This window comes from Chrysemys picta, chromosome 8, assembly GCF_011386835.1.
Source record: "Chrysemys picta bellii isolate R12L10 chromosome 8, ASM1138683v2, whole genome shotgun sequence".
Lineage (NCBI taxonomy): Eukaryota > Metazoa > Chordata > Testudines > Emydidae > Chrysemys > Chrysemys picta.
The window spans coordinates 11,602,878-11,622,091 of NC_088798.1; the positions used below are offsets into that span (position 1 = coordinate 11,602,878).

At 45.2% G+C, this 19,214-nt stretch overlaps 1 protein-coding gene across 2 annotated transcripts in view; it reads right to left on the reverse strand.

Moving 5' to 3' along the window:
* LRP8 (LDL receptor related protein 8) overlaps window positions 1-19,214 on the reverse strand; it is a 258,479-nt gene that overhangs the window by 42,801 nt on the left and 196,464 nt on the right. For both annotated transcript variants that reach the window (XM_008167917.4, XM_008167918.4), the window contains exon 5: window positions 3,391-3,759. In XM_008167917.4, the coding sequence (XP_008166139.2) occupies window positions 3,391-3,759 (369 nt within the window). The remainder of the gene's footprint in view (window positions 1-3,390; window positions 3,760-19,214) is intronic.

Sequence of the window (19,214 nt, forward strand, 5' to 3'; positions counted from 1 at the left end):
GTTTGACTGGAGTGACAAACATTCCCAACCTACACTGGGTCGTGCTTTCTTTGTACTGTGACAGGTCAAACTGGCCTTTGTGAAAGTGAATTCAAATTGAAGTTGCCAACAGGGCTTCTCAAAAACAGAGATTTTATTCTGGAAACTCACTTTTCTTTCACGTGTTAATACCCCCCCCCCATAACAGGAGACATAGAGTCCTGCCTGGAACTGGGATCCCACGGGTCCCACAGGACCCGCCTGCCACAATAGCGGGAGTGGGTGGGAAAGGGATTAAAAATTCTGTAACACCCTGGCTTTATGTAGCTCATTGATGTTGCCCTCTAGTGGCTGTCCCACAGAGAGGATAACAGATCTACTGCTAGTGCTGACTGAGGGAGTTCACCTTCAGCTGCAGCCACTGAGGCCCACATTCCTGAAAGTGAAGGACCAGCTCTGTGGCTCAAACAGATCTATTCCATCATATTGCTCTCCACCAATCACACTGTTATCCCCCTCATATCCAGGCAATCAGCGCTCCCCCTCTCGACAAAATCAATCCTCCCTGAAGCTGAGCATCGGTCCTTGCCCCGGGGGGCCATTCTGAGCCAAAAAATTAAAAATTCTGCACCAAAAATTAAAAATTCAGCAAAATTCTGCAAATTTTATTTGTCAAAATAACACTACATAATTACACCAGTTTCAATTATTTTGGTAATTTATTTCAAAATACCCGTCAGCAAGTATGTTTGTAACAATACAAACACACATAAAAAAATCCCCCAGGAATAGAGAGTTAAAGAAACCCCTATGACAACCCAGTTCCTGTTCTCTGTTCCCCTCCCCTCCACAAGCCCAGCCGGGGGCCAAACACACTCCCACCCCCGAGCCCAGCTGCAGGCCCCCCCCCCCCAGGCCAGATACCCGCACTCCCTCCCCCCCAGCTCAGCCGCGGCACCCCCTGGCCCAGATACCACACGCCTCTCCCCCAGAGCCCAGTCATGGCGCCCCCGGCCCAGACACCCCCTCCCCCCCCCAGCCCAGACACCCGCCCCCTCTCCTCCCCAGAGCCCAGGGATCCAGAGGGAGAAACAGCCTGATGCTGGGTCCCAGGCTTGCACAGAGTTTCCTGTGCACCGCCCTCTCCTTCCCTCAGGGCATGCTGGAAACTGCAGCTGCTTGGAACCCTCTAGCTCCCTCCCCTTTCCCCCAGCCGTGTCTTCTATGTGCGAGCTGGGCTCTGTTGGGTCCAGCGGCCCCTAGTGCTGGCCAGCAGCACTGCAGCCCATTTCTGTGGGGGAAAAGAAATTCTGCGTGCACAATGTTCATTTCTGCAAAATTCTGCATTGCGCAGTGGCGCAGAATTGCCCCAGAAGTAAATCCTGAGCCCCCCTGGGACTCCTATCCTGCTGCTGTCCACACCCCCTTTGATTTTCTGTATACCAGCTCTTTCTCCTGCTCTTTGGCCAGCTACTCATTTTTCTCCTGTCCCTACTCTTAAAGAGCAGCTCAGAGGCTACTTTGCATTTTCCCCGACCCTCCTGAAATACAACTAGTGGTGACTGGGGCTTCCACTTTCTCCTTGTCCTGTTAAAGGAGCTACAGCATTTGCTCCCTGCCTGTATCTCTGCTTCACAGAAAGCCTAACTGCCTTCTTGTTCAGGCCCTTCCCAAACTGGGACTGCCCTACTAGCCTCGGAGGCTGGATTTTTCTGCCCTGCTGGGTGAAATGTCTATGTGGACAGTAAAAACCCTATGGCTCTGATTCTAAGAGCAGGAGGTTTTCCTGGGTCCTTGGTTAAAATGTTCAGTCCCTGCAGTTGGTGGTGGCCCTCCTCCCCCCCTTTCAGCAGTGCTGTATGTATGTATGTAGCTGTGTAAATATTTTATTTCATCTCAATCTTGTCATGATGAATATTTCAACGAAACATTTTCTCCATTTCCCTCTTGGTGTCTCTGGGTAAGTGACCAGTTTGAGCAGTTTAGTGTCTGAAAATGGATAAAACATTCAATACACAGCAACAACGTGTTAAATACACAAAGCTAACTGAAGAGAAATCCATTATTTATGATCTCTGTGCCTTTAACAAGCCAAACTCTTATACTGAAAGGGCTTAGGTTTGAGAGCAAAGTGCATTTTGAACTGGCTTCTTCAGAGATCCCTTTATTGACTGTCTGGTTCAATATGTTCTGGATTCATAAGCAGAAAACTACTTTTTTTTTTTTTTTTTGCTTTAACATAGATGTTTCCAACCTGTGAGCTGTGATCTCCTGAGGCGATCTAGGGGTTTTCAAACGTGTTCCCATTCCCTAGCTCTGATTTCCAACTGAAACAGATCTCCTCAGTCACTTGCTACCAATTCCTCCTCAGCTAGGCCCCCACAACCCACTCCTCTACCAAAGAGCCGGATAAGGGGTAAACTGATTGCAGTCTATAAGTGCCTACATGAGACATAAATATTTGATAATAGACTCTTCAGCCTAGCAGGTAAAGGTATAACACGATCCAATTGTTGGAAGCTGAAGCTAGACAAATTCAGACTGGAAATAAGGTGTAAATTTTTAACAGGGTAATTAACCTTTGGAACAATTTACCATGGGTCATGGAGGATTCTCCATCACTGGCAATTTTTAAATCAAGACTGGATTTTTTTAAAGATATGTTCTAGTTCAAACTAGATAATAATTCCCCAGAATTATTTTGGGGAAGTTCTATGGCCTGTGTTATGCAGGAGGCCAGACTAGATGTCCTTTCTGACCTTGGAATCTATGAATCTTTCCCTCCCCTCTCCACACCACCCCACCACACGCCACGCCACGCCACCCCACCCCACATTTTCTATCTGCTTTCCAGTCCTGTATTATTCTTTTAGAACAATTAATTTCCCCCCAACCCTAAATGCTTTCATCTCTCTTTAAGAAGCTATGGGCCAGACTGTGTCACGAAGGTTCTAGCACTGAACAAGGGGCAGGGTGGAGCCGCCCTGCCTCTGAAAGGGATTGTGACTCAGTGAGGAACATTGCCCCTGGAGCTCCTGGAAAGCTGGCTTTCTCCTCCCCACTCCTGTCAGAGAGGCTCACATTTAAGTCACTACAGGAGCTGCTGTTTAACTCTCTGAGCCTCAAATCAGCTTCTGACTTCTCACTGAATGCACCATTATTTGCAGCCACAGAGTTCTGTGCTCCGACTCGTTTGTGCAGGTTATTTTGGTAATTGGGCACTCAGCTACACAGTCTGCAGACACAAATACCCAGTTTGAAGGCACAAATTTGTTGCAGCAAACCTGTCATTAGAGGTCTTGGCTGAAATGTGGCCTTTAGGGGCACCCAAAAATACTCTCTCCTCAAGGAAATCTTTACCCAGCAGACATCCCTTACCCCCAACGCTGCTTAGCCCCTGCAGATACTTACGACAATCCTGCTCGTCTGACTTGTCTTTGCAGTCCTCGTCACCATCGCACTTCCAGTTCAAGTGGATGCACTCCCCATTGCCACACCTGAATTCGTGGGCTGCACAGGTGTTCAGCACCTGAGGCTTGACTTTGTAGCCACACTTCTCCATCGATTCATCTGAGTGGTCTTCACAGTCGGGCTGGTTGTCACAGACCCAGGGCTCAGGGATGCACACGCTGTTGTTGCACTGGAACTCGTTAGGGTTGCAGGTGAGGGGCGAGCACTTCCTCTCGTCACTGCCATCGCCACAGTCGTTGTCACCATCACACACAAAGATCATGGCTATGCAGGTCTTGTTACTGCACTGGAACTCACTGGAAGAACAGACTTTGGAGTAAAAACAAACAGGTGAGTTGGGAGATCTTCAACCTAGTCCCCAAGTGGACATTGCGTCCATGTCACAAACCCACCACACAGCCTTGGGCAGTCTCTGCTCAGGAGAAACCCAACACTGGAGCAGGCTAGGAGTGAAGGACGTTAGCTAGGCTGTGTGGTGTCCAGACCAGGAACAGCTGGGTTGTTCCAAGTCAGTAATGACATGCATTGGCTGTGTGTGTGTGGAGTCCATCCAGGGCCGAAATACCAGAGTTGTGATAGGCTATCATTAACACAACTGTGCGTGGAGCCCAGGAATGGAATAGTTGAAGGGCTGAAGGTCAAGACTGAGAAGCACTGGCAGAACTGCATGGGGAGCTTTGGACAGAAGTGTACGGGAACTGAAGATCAGGAACAAGGACCACTGGCAATTCTGTGTGTGGTCCCAGCACCAGAACAACAAAGGTGTTGCAAGCCAATACTGAAGAGCACTGTCTGAGCTGTGCTGGGAGACAAGCAATGGAACAGCAGAGATATTACAGTCTAGGATGGAGATACATGGCAGAATTATGTGACACTGTCTTGCATAGCTCCTGATGGCACTATACTGAGCTCAAGTCCTGACTCACCAAATTCACCCCCAAAACTAAGCAAATTTCAGAATTTCACAGTGTCTTGTTTTGGACATATTAAGTGGGACACACAGGGTAAATAGTCAGTGAGTTGTGCAGGAATTAGCTGCTGAATCATGCCGATAAATCCCTTCACAACGTACTGACTATTTTCCCTGGAAGTCACCATTCTGCATTTACATACAAATGAGACTTTTTGAGCTATGGAGGAGAACAGACATTTTTCCTTTGCATGCCTGATTTACTGCTGAGCCAGGAGTCTGCTCAAATTAAACTTTCAGATGTCCCAACAATGGTCACTCTTACTGCAAAAAGAAAAACACAGCCACTGGCAAGAGTCCCCTATAAATACTTTTAATTGGTACCTAATTTACTCGGTTGTTAAGGAAAAAAAATCAGTTCAGCTTCAAAGATCCAATGGAAAATTATGGCTTTTATAAATTATATTAGATTAAATAATCTGTCTTGAAAAATGCTTCTTTTAATTGCACTCAGGAGGCTTTTGTCTTCAAGAGCAAAAGTACTTATTGCCTCTTCTGCACAGCTCCTGTGATAAACCACACTGCTGAAATAACACTGGTAGCTGAGACACAACATGGGAAGTGCATCTGAAAGACAACAGAATCTCGACTACGTGGGGTTACGTACCAGCTTTGAGGGTGTGGCAAGAGTACAGGGAGAATGATCTAATAAGGCCACGTCTATACTATGAGCTAGGGGTGTGATTCCCAGCTCACGCAGACATTGTCACTAGCTCTCATCTAGCGAGTGCACTAAAAATCGTAGTGCAGCTGCCTGAACCGTGTGGGTACATACTCAGCACAGCTATCCCATGCTGCGGCTTGCATTATTACAGCTATGCTACTATTTTTAAGCACACTAGTGTGACAAGAGCTAGTGTGAGTGTATATGCATGAGCTGGGAATCACCCCCCCAGCTCTAAGTGTAGACATACTCTAACAGTGTTATACAGAAAGATTCTGGTTTTTTCACCTAGGAAGATAAGCACTGACTGCTTGCAATGGAATTATTAGCATATACACTACCTGAATCATGAATTTACCAGGCTGTATGGGCAAAGAGCATAGCTGAAGTTTCTAACTCCCTAAGGTTCTAGTGTTCTACCTATTGAATCTATTTTGATATGTCCTAAAGTAAAACCTAAGAAACCCAACCCTCCCTGGATCAGTCCCAGCAAACCCAACTTCTTTCGACCTGTCTGGGCATTATTTTGGCTCCCACTACCTAAATGCCAAAGAACAAGCCCATTTGAGGGAGTAGAGGTGTTTGCCTTCCTTGGTAGCATCTCACACCGGCCACCAATGGAGACAGAATTTGGTGGATCCATTTTTTGATTCAGTGTGGCAAATCCTATGCTTGTATTTTTAAATCCCGTGGTATGAAATCACTAGTGCACTAAAATTACAAATTTCTAGAAGCACCAAATTAAATTGCTTGTTAGGGGGTTGGTGGTAGAATGGGGTAGAGATGTCTTACCAATAAGAAAAAGATTCAGATTCCAAAAACAGTCAGAGGAGAAGGATACTCTTGAGCACAGACCATAAGCTCTTCTATGGATGCGATGAAGCAGATTTTTAAAGGAATCTCAATTCCACCTTCAATTATCTGGATGCAATTTTATAGCTGCAATTAAGTGCATCTGAAAATTACAGCATTTGGTCACCTAACTATCTGATTTGTTAGCACACTCAGGTGGAGAGATGTCTAAGCACTAGGAACTGCATCTAAAAGTAATTGCATGGCAGAGTTGGAGTTCATTAAAAGAAAAAACTAGGCGCAATCTCTACTTATATGTCTGTTTTCCTCTCACAAACATTTACACGGCACCTGCCTTTCTCCAAAGATCTAATTGTGCTTATTTAGCTATTCTGATTAATTGGCACTTGTATAACTGAAAACAAAATGATCTATTAATCTGATCGATCGGTCTTCATCTCTGTAATCTAGCAGCCATTTCAAATGGGTAATGTTATGGCATTGTGGAGTATTAATTTGAGGTAACACAGCTATAGCCTTACTGATCTGATTGAAGAGAGATGATAAACATGAGAGCTGCAGTGACTACATGCAGATAACGTAACAGATCAAGGCTGAGCTGAGGAAATACATCAAAATAAATGTTAGAAAAGCAACCTCAGAAAAAAATAAATAAGCAAAGTTTGCATAAGCTCTTGATCCCTAATATTTTGGCAGGATTACAGCAATTTACACACTCCAACTGTGAATTAATTTCCTTCCCTGAGCTGTAATGAGCACATCTTTCTTCCTTGTTTTCATTACCCCCACCTCTGCCCCTTCTTATGTTTGTATGTGTTGCCTGTCTCCCTTTTGAAATTTGCCAAGTGTGCAAATTAGAGATGGCCACATGTATCCATAGAAAGTGGGGGTCAGTCACCTACAGACAATGCAAATTAATATAGAAGCTCCTCCTCCCCTGTACACACAAACCCCACTAAAATATAAAATGCATCGAAAATCTCAGACAGAAAAGAATAAAAGCAATTTTGCTTTCATGCCTCTCCCGAGGACGTCTGCAATGAAGCTTATGATTTCCTAGCTACTAATTCACAAGCTTATGATTATTTTATTTTGTTTTTATAATGAGAATTCAGTGCTGATGCCAGATGCTGAATAGGACCAGCACTAGAGACTGAAGTCCTTTGTTCACTGAACAGGTACAGCATGGGCAGCAGACACCTACCACTCCACCCTTGTGTCTCAGCCTTGAACAGGGAGGGCTTCACTGGCACATCTTTAACCCTGGCCCAGAAGCATGTAGCTGCATCAGTGCTGACAATGGGCATAAACTGTGCTTGTGCAGACAAAGCTCCAGTGGCAACAGTGGTGACCGTTACAGTGGTGGTTCATGTGATGTGGTCATCGGGTTACAATGGACTGGACTGGTACCACTGACTCATTTTCCACAGGCCTCAGCCAGAACTCTGCCTAGGCAGTGAACATTGGCACTATAGTGGCACCCCCATAGACAGAGTACTCCCCCTTCCAGACCCATCTGGCTCCACTGGCTTTTAAGGAAAGGAGAGAGGGACTTATTGTCTCACCTTCAACCTACCTTGCCCCTCCCTAGCGACTTTCAGAGAGCTAGATTTTATGGGGTGTGCTAGGAAGAAGCAAAGCCTGCAGTCTCCAGCCACACTGTGGCTTGCTCTTGCACAGGGCTGAAATAGGGGGAGAGCACCTCCTTGTACTCTTTCTATGCCCACACAGGAGCCAACCACATTATGACCTTTTGCATGGCTTTACACTAATATAAAGTACCCCCTAGAGCAAGAAAAGAGTTGCATTATGAATTACTATACACAGCACATGGAGAGATAAGGTGGGAGGAATAAGTGAAAGGCAATTTAGATTCACATCATCCTTCCCAAGTCTGTCTGGATACTTAGGCAACCCCCATTACTACAGCATCTCAGAGCTTCCCAAGGGTCATGGATCAGCGTTCATGTCGCACTCCCCATTAGTACCCGACCCAGCTAACAATCCAACCAGCAGACCAAATTCGGTGATGAATCCTGGTCACGTGCCACCTGAGGCATATTGCGCGTATGCCAAGAAGTGCTTCCCAAGTATTTCAAAAGAAATAACATTAAACAGTAATTAAATATCCACCATGGTATTTATTTCTCCTTTGACTTGAGCAATTTGTTTACGTTCTCTAATTTTGCTACCTGCCCTATTAGGAGATTTTTTTGTACAAAAGGGAGAAAAAACAATATTAGATTCAATTTTTTTTCAGTGGAAAGAAATAAGTGTTGTAGTCTCAGATGCAAAATCTTTTTTAAATATGAAGTGATCCCAGTAGAAATCTTGAAAATCTTTGATTGGCAGGAGTGTTGCAGCTCTGCCTGGACCTTGGGCTCCGAAACCCACCCCCTTCCCTGGGCTTCAGTACCCAAGCTCCAGCCCAAATTGCAACGTCTACTAGCTGTTTTTAGTGCCGTAGCACAAGCCCGAGTCTGTAGACCTGTGCTTTGAGACTCACTGCTACAGGTTTTAAAAGCGATGAAGTCGTATGCTTAGTGACTCAGTATTGACACCCTTTTCTCTCAGTCACTATTCAGCCAATAGGACGCTAATAGGCACTAGGATGTTGGAGGTGCCATCTTTTGGATAAGATGTAAAACTGAAGCCTTTGTATGGTCAATTCTATGGCACTTTTTGTAAGAGCAGAGAATAGTTACACTAATGTCCTGGTAAAAATTCCTAGCCATTTATATGAATTCTGTCTCTGTATATTCCATATTTGGTTTCATTTGTATATGGCATTCTCTTTTATTTCCTATATTCGTGTAAGGTCACTGGGTACTGCTTAACAGCTGCAGTGTTTCAATGTGGGTAAAGCGAGTCTTTTGTATAATAACTTTTCCATAAGGCAGGAATCTATAGCGTAATTACTGTGGATTTTCAAATATTAATTTGATGCAAAACAAAATGTGAAATCGACAATATCCATCATTAATAAAAAAGACACTCCATCATACAGCTGCAGTAGTGACTCCCTGATGAAGGCTGTTACTAGCGTCTCGATAATAAGCTCAATTGATTTTGCCTCCTGTTTCTCAAAAAAAAAAAAAAAAAAAAAATCCATTTTGCTTGAAATTATATGTGTAACTTACAGCCAGACAAGAACTGTTTGGTAAAATTTGTGGTGAACTGACAGAGTTTCAGAGATACTGGGGTGTGGAAAATGAGGTGAATTTCACTTTTTGAAACTCTTTTTGCAATGCAACAAATGTTGAAGTCTGTAAAAAGAGTCAGTGAGGAATATGAACTATTCCTGAGTACGATGAAAACAAAACGCATGTGACCTGGTGAAAGAGATTCTGAGAACAAAGAACTGAAAACTGTATGAAATGGGCTAAAATAGGGGGAGAGGTCACTCACACAATCTAAGCACAGACATGAGACTGTGAAAAGGACAGGCCTTGTGAGAGGACGTGACATATTCTGAAACCTACCAGCGTCCTAGGTGGCAGATAGGCATTACCTGGTAAGCATGAACATAAGCTGTTTATTGTAATGCTTTTCTTCTGAATAAATAATGCTTTGCTTTATGAATGCTGGCTGGTCACTTGTTAACCCTGTTGTTGCCCCACAGAGAAGAGGGATGTAGGTGCTGAACTAAAGTCAGATCTGCTGAGGTAGTCATAGTGAATTGCAGGATGAACTGCAGCCTAAATCCCCACTCTCGAGAGAGAGTGTTGCGGGACTCTGCCTCAAGAAAGTTGATGGCTGAAGGCCTGAAACATAAGCTGGGTGCCATTAAGGAAGCCACAAAGGGGTCAGAGCTGCAGTTACCTTGGAAACAGCGACAATATAAATTTTCAAAGACCTTGAGGCCATGTGTCAGGTGCCTCTGTTCAAAGCAAGATTCATGCTCCTTGGGGCAATTTCCCCTCAGAAGGCTGCCCTCTAGGGAGGGCAGCAAAAGAGAGGGAGGTAAATAATGATGACCTTGAAGTGAATTCCTCTGAATAAAGACAGGCCTTCCTTAGAGGGAATAATGCAACAGAATTGCAGTCTCACCACTATTAGTGGCTGTTGCTATGGTGATTGATATGGAGAAGCCCATACAGATGAGGTGGCAGAAGAAATGGTAATTCCTAATTCTAGTCAAAGCACTAATGTAGCTAAGGAGCCAGGGAAACCATTTCAAATAACCTCACAAATTAATATTTGCATTTGTCTGCTTCTTTTGCAACACAGCTCCCCACAAACACAAACAAGCTGTTTTTCCAGTCTCTGCAGCTGCATTAGAGTAATATTAGTTAATTATAACAGTGTGACCAGACTTCATAGTTACTGCTGATAAATAATTGTTGGTGCAAAAGTGTGTTATGGATCTAGAGTAAGTTTTCAGAGACTCATGAGGTCATTGAAAATGGCTTTATTTTTGTGGCAATACAATTAACATATGTGCTTTATTCAGCAGTAATTGCATAGCACTCTAAGGAACAGAAGAGTACCGTATATACGTAAGACCTGAAAAGTCTTAATTTTTTTGTATGTCTTCTTCACTAACATATAAAAAGTTACTATTGAGAACTTGCAGTGTCCTCAGTTCTGTTCTGTAATTGTTACAAGACTCCTGACTACTGAAACAGCACAGATTTCCCGGTTAAATAACTGAAAGGCACATCAAAATAAGCGTGATTCTAGTGTAAAGAGAAAAAGGCATTAGGATGCATAAGGTTTACATTGTGTAGTTTTATGTTCAAATTGTAGAGATACCTACAGGGGAAAAGATAAAGACCTATCTTTACTCTTTTGATGTTCTTTTAGAATGTAATCTGTTGAATCAAATTTTAGATGTTCTGTAGTAGATATAATTTTAGTAGAAATATATGCAAGAAAGTGTTTGGATTTTTTTTTATTCTTAGAATTGGAACCTGGATGAGATGTGCGCACTCACATTCCTCCAGACATGACTTGTTTGTTAAAATGGCAATTTTACAAATTATACCGATTTGGCAAATCACTAAGAACCATACGAGAATATCCATTAAACTAATAGCTCCATGATATTGACAGACAAATTCATACCTATCATAAAATTGTGTTGTTTTCAGTTACTAAACTAAGGTACTAAAGAATAAAGCCATGATGCTGCACATGGATCCACAAAGGGAATATTATGCTTATGCAGAGTCCTAGGGTATGTCTACACCCAGCTGCTAATTCGGCGGCTGGCAATCGAAGTTCTGGGTTCGACTTATCGCATCTTGTCTGGACGCGATAAGTCGAACCAGGAAGTGCTCGCCGTCGACTGCAGTACTCCAGCTAGACGAGAGGAGTACCGCGGAGTCGACGGGGGAGCCTGCCTGCCGCGTGTGGACCGAGGTAAGTTCGAACTAAGGTACTTCGAACTTCAGCTACGTTATTCACGTAGCTGAAGTTGCGTACCTTAGTTCGATTTGGGGGTTTAGTGTAGACCAAGCCCTAGGGAGGGGAAGTGCATGGGATTCCCTCTAGCTATAAGAATTGTTTACACTGGTCCTTTTGCATGATGGCGGCTAACTTTGCCACTGCAGAATTTAAATCAGAGATGTTTGCCAGGAAAATCAGACTGTATGAATGTCATACTTTTAGTCCATTATACTGAGGTTCACACTGATTATGCAGTATGTGCTAATATGAAATAAGTTAAGAAGTACCCAAAAATATTTGTCTGAATTTTCCATCTTTCCCCTTTAGAAAAATGCTGCTTCTGATTTCCTACTCTCAACTCAGGAAAGGAACTCTGCAAAGTCTTAAAAGCTTTAGATTAGTCAAATTAAAGTTATCAGATTATAGCTAGATCTGTTTTAATCCCAGGGAGTTTGTAAACTCCATTTTTGTTGTGATTAGAAAATAAAAAGAAAGTCAGATTAAGACTTCAGTGGTGCAGTGCATGCTACCTCTTCCTACCTTCAAATTCCCAAGCACAAGGATAAAGCAAACATCAACCACCAGGACCAACTGAATCACCTTTGGGTCATAATTGATTCTCAGTTAAACCCATGTAAAACAAGAGTAATTCCACTAAGTTAACTAAGTCACTATGGATTTATGAGAAAAGAATTTGGCCCATTGTCTTACATTGGAGATTAATAATATGTTCACAGTGTGTTTCCTTGACGGACATCTATAAACAAAATGGTTGCCGGCAATAACACACCACGGCATCTTGTAGCTTCTAAACACCTACTGTCAATCACTGTGTAGCTACTCACACATGTCTCAAAGCCATCTGGGAAAAATAGATTTTATTTTCCAAATTCTTAAACAAAAGCCAATTTGTTGAATGGATGGCCCTGTAGGAATGTCTGTGAAAGGCAGAGAGGAGAAAAACAGCATTCCCCTCCCTAGAGATATGCTTCTGAATCAATGGGCAGAACAGGTAAGAAAAAAACAATCAAAATGGAAAGCCTGACTTCAGTCAGATAATCTTGTAGTAGCTATGACAACTGAGAGAAACGCAGGCTCCAGAGGTCTAGCTCTGCTGAATAATGAGGTACAAAGCTGTGTTCACATTACAAGCAGTGAGGTCACTGCCCCATAAAAATCTCTACCTCCACTAATTTAATCTGCTTGAAGGGAATTCTTCACAAGAGGCGGTATTTCTTTTTACTGTGGTTCACCGCATCATTAGATCTGAATATTCACAGCATTTAGCACACTATATTATTAACTCCTCTGGAGCAAAAGACAAATCAGGAGAAAGCTAAAATTTGCCATGCAAAACCTTGTGCAAAATTTACCCTAATGATGCTGTTATCTCCAGCATTTCCTCTACAACCTGAGATCCCAAACAAGGTGGAGTGAAACTGCAATGACAATTTACAAATATATGTTTGGAATAAAATATAAGCATGCTGGCTTGTGTTGGGTGGGCAGTCAAAGATTCCTTTTATATGCAGCAGTAGGGGTGGAAAAAAACCACTACCATAAACACAAGCCAAATTTTCAAAGGGCAACTTGGCCTCTATTTGCAATTCTGGTAGCACTGCTATTTGGTGGGTGCACTGTGATAGGTATGTAAATGATTATGACCAGGTTTAGAAAATTTGGCCTAAAAACTACAGCTATTCAAATGGGAAGTTCCATAAAAGGAAAGCAACACTGATATAGGAATAAACATGGAAGCAAACACTCTTAGGCCAAGGCTCTGATTCCACGGGTGTTAACGGGATGGAGATCCCTTTGGTGTTGAGTTCAATGGGATTAGGATTTGGCCTTTCACTTCTACAGTTTTTGTATAAAAAGTATTTAGAAATAAAGGGCTGCGTACGGTACCCACCTGCCCAGTTTTCACCCGGACAGTCCGGATTTCGGTTTATATGTCCAGGTGCCATTTGGCAAGCCCTGATGTCCATTTTTTTTTGATCTGTGGAAAAGGTGGCAACCCTAAGCGGAAGGAAGGAGGCAGCGCAGCAGCAGCCGTTGCCTCCGGGACCAGGCTGCTCGTGCGGCCTATGGTGTCGCATGGCCCTGCGCAGTCCACAGGTGGTGGGCCAGGTGGCCTTGGCCGTGCTGGTGAAGACACTGCGAATGACGGGGGCGGGGCCTTGAGGTAATGAAAGGGATGGGGCCTTGAAGGAAGAGGTGGAGCAGGGGAGGGGTCTTGGGGAAGAGGCGGAACAGGGGCAGGGCCTTGGGGGAAGAGGTGGGACGGGGGCGGGGCCTCAGAGGTCCAGTTACCAGCCATTAGAAAGGTGGCAACCCTAGGGCTGCAGCTTAGTGTATTTTTGGTTCATACCACCAGCACTACTGGTGAGATGACACATTAATTCTACATTCATATGTGCAATCATTGCTTTAAACTTTATAAAATATAACCTAATTGTGGACTAAACCTTCACAGCTATACTTCAGCCCAGAGGTGAATTTTTTTGGAAAATGCAAGCAAAATCCACTCAACCGATTTAACTGTCTGCGTGTAAAAAAACAGCATTTTTCAGCCATGCTGAAAATTTTCAGATGTTGTTTTTGTGCTTGGCCAATTCACAAAACAACTTTCTTTTAAAGCTTCAGATTTTTCCTGGCCATAGTCTTGGAAAAGGGCTGTGCCATGTTTGAAGATACTTGGTTTTGAAATAACGTTTGCAAATTGTGCTTAGTTCACAGAGCTATAATGTAGTGGCTAGAGGGAGCAAACTATATATACCACTGCCCATAAAAGGCAGGAATGTTCAATCTGCTCAAATGTGTCTCATCATAACATAAGCCCTTTCATTGCTATACCTAAAGCAGATTCTCTTTTAGTTTAAGTAGTAGAAAGCTGTGTTTGGGGATTAAAAGATACAGAGTTCTGGACCCGTTCTCCCCAAAATGTCTTCTAGGTACATGATGTGCAGCATGGCTGGCAGCTATGGAATGACACAAATAGGAAGCTAGATATGGGATTTCCACATCCATGAACCCTAGCCACTGGGAGAGTATATAGTGAGCCAACTCTGGGCTAAATTCTGTCCTCTGTTACACTGTTGTAGAAGAGGCAGAGGCAACTTCTCCCACTCCTGCAGCAGGGCAGGATCTTTCTCTAGCACTCAAGATGATTGTTTATGCATCTACGATTTCAGGATACGTCCACTGTATACGTTTAAATAATGTAAAATATGCATTAAGGGAATGCTAACGTTTGTATTTTAATTATCCAAACAAAGCAATCTTAACCCTGTCCCATAATAATCTTAATTTTGTTCCTTTGCATTAAAATAAAGTATTTCATAACAAGCTCCGACAACCCTGGGCAAAAATGTATTTTTTTCAGCAAACACCACAATGTGGAAAGGACTGCACTTTTTAAAAAATGCACCTTCAATAAAACTGTATAAAAACATTAATCAATGAACCTTTACTTTAAACTGCACCTTCTTCTGTACCCTTTGAAGAATATTTTATATACTGATACGTTACATGATTTTAGAGTGAAAGCTCCTATTGTGAATGCATGCACACAGGAAGAAAAGTTGGGGCTGCTATGGGAACGCTGAGGGTCAGATTCCAGGAACTACGTTCTGCTTGCTTGGGGTGTGGGCAGGACATCACTCTGCATCAGTTGTGGAATAGTACATTACACCTGAGCTGGCTCCAACATTAGGAAAAAGTCAAGTCTGCTTAACAGCAACCTTTGCCCCCACGTCTCTTCAGCTGCACTGAGCAGAGCTCTGGCCCAGCTAAAGCTCTGGTCCGAAGTGTGAATTTCTTGACATGTACAATTAAAATCTCTACTTTAACATTGCATTAATGTAGGGTTTTATATTTAACTATGCTAGACATTGATACATTCATCTGGAAACTACCCTCATTTTTACTGTAAGGGTGCAATTATAGCTAGCCACCAGGTTAATTTGTTTTGCTTTCTTGTTGTTATATAGCTCAAAACAAATATGAATACGGAATGAGATATTTCCTAAAGAACAATGGGGATTTTCCTGTAATTTCTACTGCTTTTGAAGGAGATCTAATTCTTTAAGCAGTGATAAAGTCAAAGCTGTCCACTATGTTTAATTTCTGGATAGCCTGGGCATAATACACAAGCATTAATCCCTCCAGCTGTCCAGTAATTAAACATCATGTGAAACCCAGAGGATATCATTGCTTTCCTACTTAATCTTGTTTATGAAGGACTTTCATTTGTTAAACCTACAATCACTTTCTTTCCATTCTTGAGGATAATATTAGATTCTTCCACCAATACAAGTACACCCGGCATATAGCTATTTTCCACAGTAGCAGGCTTTTTGCGAGAAATACATTTTTTTCATCACACATTGAAATAATTAAGAATGGGACACTGGGCCCATACTTATTCCATTTGCATGAGTACAATCTTACTAAAATCAATGGGGTAATTCAGAGCAGAATTTGGTCCTGTGTGTTTGATTTCCTCTGAACTGCATATGACTGAACAGCAAGCAGTGCACGTAGCTAATGAAGGCAAAAAACAGAATTCATAGAGATAACAAGGCTTGGTGGAATTTTGATGTATCGTTTTTTTCAGTTTCAATGATTAAGATAGCTTTTTTTTTATTTTTAACTATTATAATTTTTACAGCCATGGGAAATTAAAGGGGAGTTGGGGTTAAAGCAGTGCTAAAAGCAGGGCTGCAGGGGGTTCCCTGCACAGACGACAGGCCCAAGACACTCTCAGGCAAGGTGCAGGAGAAGCTGTGGGCCTGGTCCGGCAGAGCAGAGACCCCCAGCCAGGTGTGCAAGGAGAAGAATGAGCTGTCAGCCACAGGGGAAGACACCCCACCATGGAATGGTTCCTGCCCACGGACAGCTCCCAGGCTCCTGGCTTTCGCGTGGGGGATTGGGACTGTGACAACAGAGCTCCAAAGAGCTCCTTGCCCTGCTGATGACACTGGATCCCTGCAGATGCAACATCCGGGGAAGACTTCGGTCCTGACAAGGCAGAGTGGAGACCACTGGCCTAGGCTGAGCTGATCCCCACAGGCACAAAGTGCAGGGGGAGGCTGTACTTGCGCTGACCAATACCGATGGATTTTTTTCATCGATTTCAGTGTGTCAGCTGAAATTAACATTTACCAGCATAGATTGATTTAAAGTGATCCCTGGGGGGAGGAGGGATAACTCAGTGGTTTGAGCATTGGCCTGCTAAACCCAGGGTTGTGAGTTCAATCCTTGAGGGGGCCACTTAGGGATCTGGGGCAAAATCAGTACTTGGTCCTGCTAGTGAAGGCAGGGGGCTGGACTCAATGACCTTTCAAGGTCCCTTCCAGTTCTAGGAGATGGGATATCTCCATTAATTTCAAAGCCAAGCCATGATGAAAAAGAATGTATTTATTAGGCTAAAGCAGGGGTAGGCAACCTTTGAGAAGTGGTGTGCCGAGTCTTCATTTATTCACTTTACTTTAAGGTTTCGCGTGCCGGTAACACATGTTAATGTTTTTTAGAAGGTCTCTCTCTATAAGTCTGGGGGAGGTGTGGAGGTGCAGGGCAGAAGGCTGGGTGTGGAGGGGGTTCAGGGCAGAGGGCTGGGTATTGGGGGGACTCGAGGTCAAGGCAGAGGGCTGGGGGTGTGTGGCGGTGCAGGGCAGAAGGCTGGGGGGGGGTGCAGGGCAGAAGGCTGGGTGTTGGGGGGAGGTCAGGGCAGAGGGCTGGGGGGGGGTGGAGGTGCAGGGCAGAAGGCTGGGTGTTGGGGGGAGGTCAGGGCAGAGGGCTGGGGGGTGAGTGGAGGTGCAGGGCAGAAGGCTGGGTGTTGGGGGGAGGTCAGGGCAGAGGGCTGGGGGTGAGTGGAGGTGCAGGGCAGAAGGCTGGGTGTTGGGGGGAGGTCAGGGCAGAAGGCTGGGGATGTGGGGGGTGCAGGGCAGAGGGCTGGGGGTGTGTGGGGGTGCAGGGCAGAAGGCTGAGTGTGTGTGGGGGGGTGCAGGGCAGAAGGCTGGGGTGCTCGGCTCGTGGGGGTGCTCCCAGCCCCCTGCCCTGAGCGGCTCAGGGCAGGGGGCTGGGAGGGATATGCCCTGTTCCACCCCCCTTCCCCCAGGCCTGTCCCTACCTCTCTCTGCCTCCTCTACAGAGCAGGGAGCACGCTGCCGCTCGGCTCTGCTCCGCTCCCCTTCCCCCTCGCAAGGGCTATCACCGGCAGGGGCAGGGAGAGGGAGGAGGCGGGGCGGAGGGGCCGGAAAGCACCACGCTGGGGGAAGAAGCGGGGGAGGGGGGAAGCTTGGCTGCCGCAGGACCAAGCTTCTGCCTCCTGCCCCTGCAGGGGAGAGCGGTGGGCGGGGGGTGGGGTGGGGGGGGAAGGGGGGCTGAGTGGGGCGGGGGGGCCAAGCCAAACTTGCCTCCTCCCCCGCTTCTTCCGCCAGCGTGGCGCTTTCCGGCCCCTCCGCCTCCTCTCACTGGGCAGGCAGCGTGCTACTCAGAATCGGCTCGCGTGCCATGTTTGGCTAAAGGAAGACCAAGTCAGGTCTATATTAACACTAGAGGGGAAGTTCTCAGCACAGTGAGCACAGGGATTTGGCACTTACAGGATCCATATGGCCAAATCCCCGCAGGCTGCACTGAAAACATCCCCTTCAGCTGGGAAACCAGGTTATGGAGGGGGGCTCCAGGATGCTGCTTGTGCCTGGGGGAGTCAGCCTGGGGCACCACTACTTCAGCTCAGGGGATTGGGGTCGGGGGGGGGGGGGGGGCAGGACTGCCGTTGCATCTGGGAGGGGTGGGGAGACTGCCCCAGCAGCAGCTGGTGTGGCTGGCTCCGGGGCCACCTGAGCTGCTCAAGCGGGCTGGGGTCAGCTGCACCGGCCGCTGCAGAAATCACGCAGAAATCCATTACTTCCGCGACAGACTCACAGCCTTACTTATGGCTACGTATACATCCTGTTAGCTCTTTTAATTTATTATATTAGAGTTTGAGGAATGAAAGAGGGAATGCTGGGGAAAAGGTCAGAAATAGAAGGCTGACAGAGAGGTTAGGGCCTGATCCAACACTCAATGAAGTCAATGGGAATCTTTCCACTGACTTAAATGGGAGCAAGATCAAACCCTAGAGAAAGGACTTCGACGAGGAAAGTGAAGTGAGCAGGCGAACGGGGTGAAAGAGGAATTTCCAAGATAGGGGGAGCATGCACGGACCAACGGATACTACTTTTAAATTCTCCAGCTCCGAGTGCATGGTGCACACACGTAACCCATAGGGGAATACTACAGGGACCATCACTCGAAGAAGAACAAACAGTTCTCTACTGGTGTACATGGGCACAACTTGATTGACCTCAAGGGAGTTTTGTCCATTTGCACTTACAGAGGATTTGGCCAGGAGTCACTTGTGGGATCAGTAGGCCAGGGGCACAAGGATGTGAGCTGACCTGACAGAGAGAAGAGCAGTGCATCAGAGGCAAGTCGTGACCAGACGTCAGCAGGGCTGGACTTGCAGGGCCTTGAGGGTTTGAATTACTCAGTGAGTGACCCTCAGATTAAAAGGGCACTATAGAAATACACAGTGTTGTTACTGCCACATAGTCACAGCATTTACATGGGTTTTATACAACACTGAAAAGGCAAATACAGGAGTCCCTTTTGGGGCAAAAACCTGTATGTCAGATGAGGGAAGGGGAAGAAGAGGGATACACACGGAGAAAAATAGGGGGAGAGAATGTTCCAGCCCACCCTGCCATTGCATGTGCTGGGACAGAGGGAGACCTCCCTCAATTTCATCTCTTCGTTTTTAGTTTTAGTAAAAGACATTTTCAGTTTAAACAACCCAAGACTGTTCATGTAAGAGATTCCTGTGAGAGCCCCTGGTCCTTTCCATGTCTGTCTGATAAAAATGTTCCCCTAAACAACTAA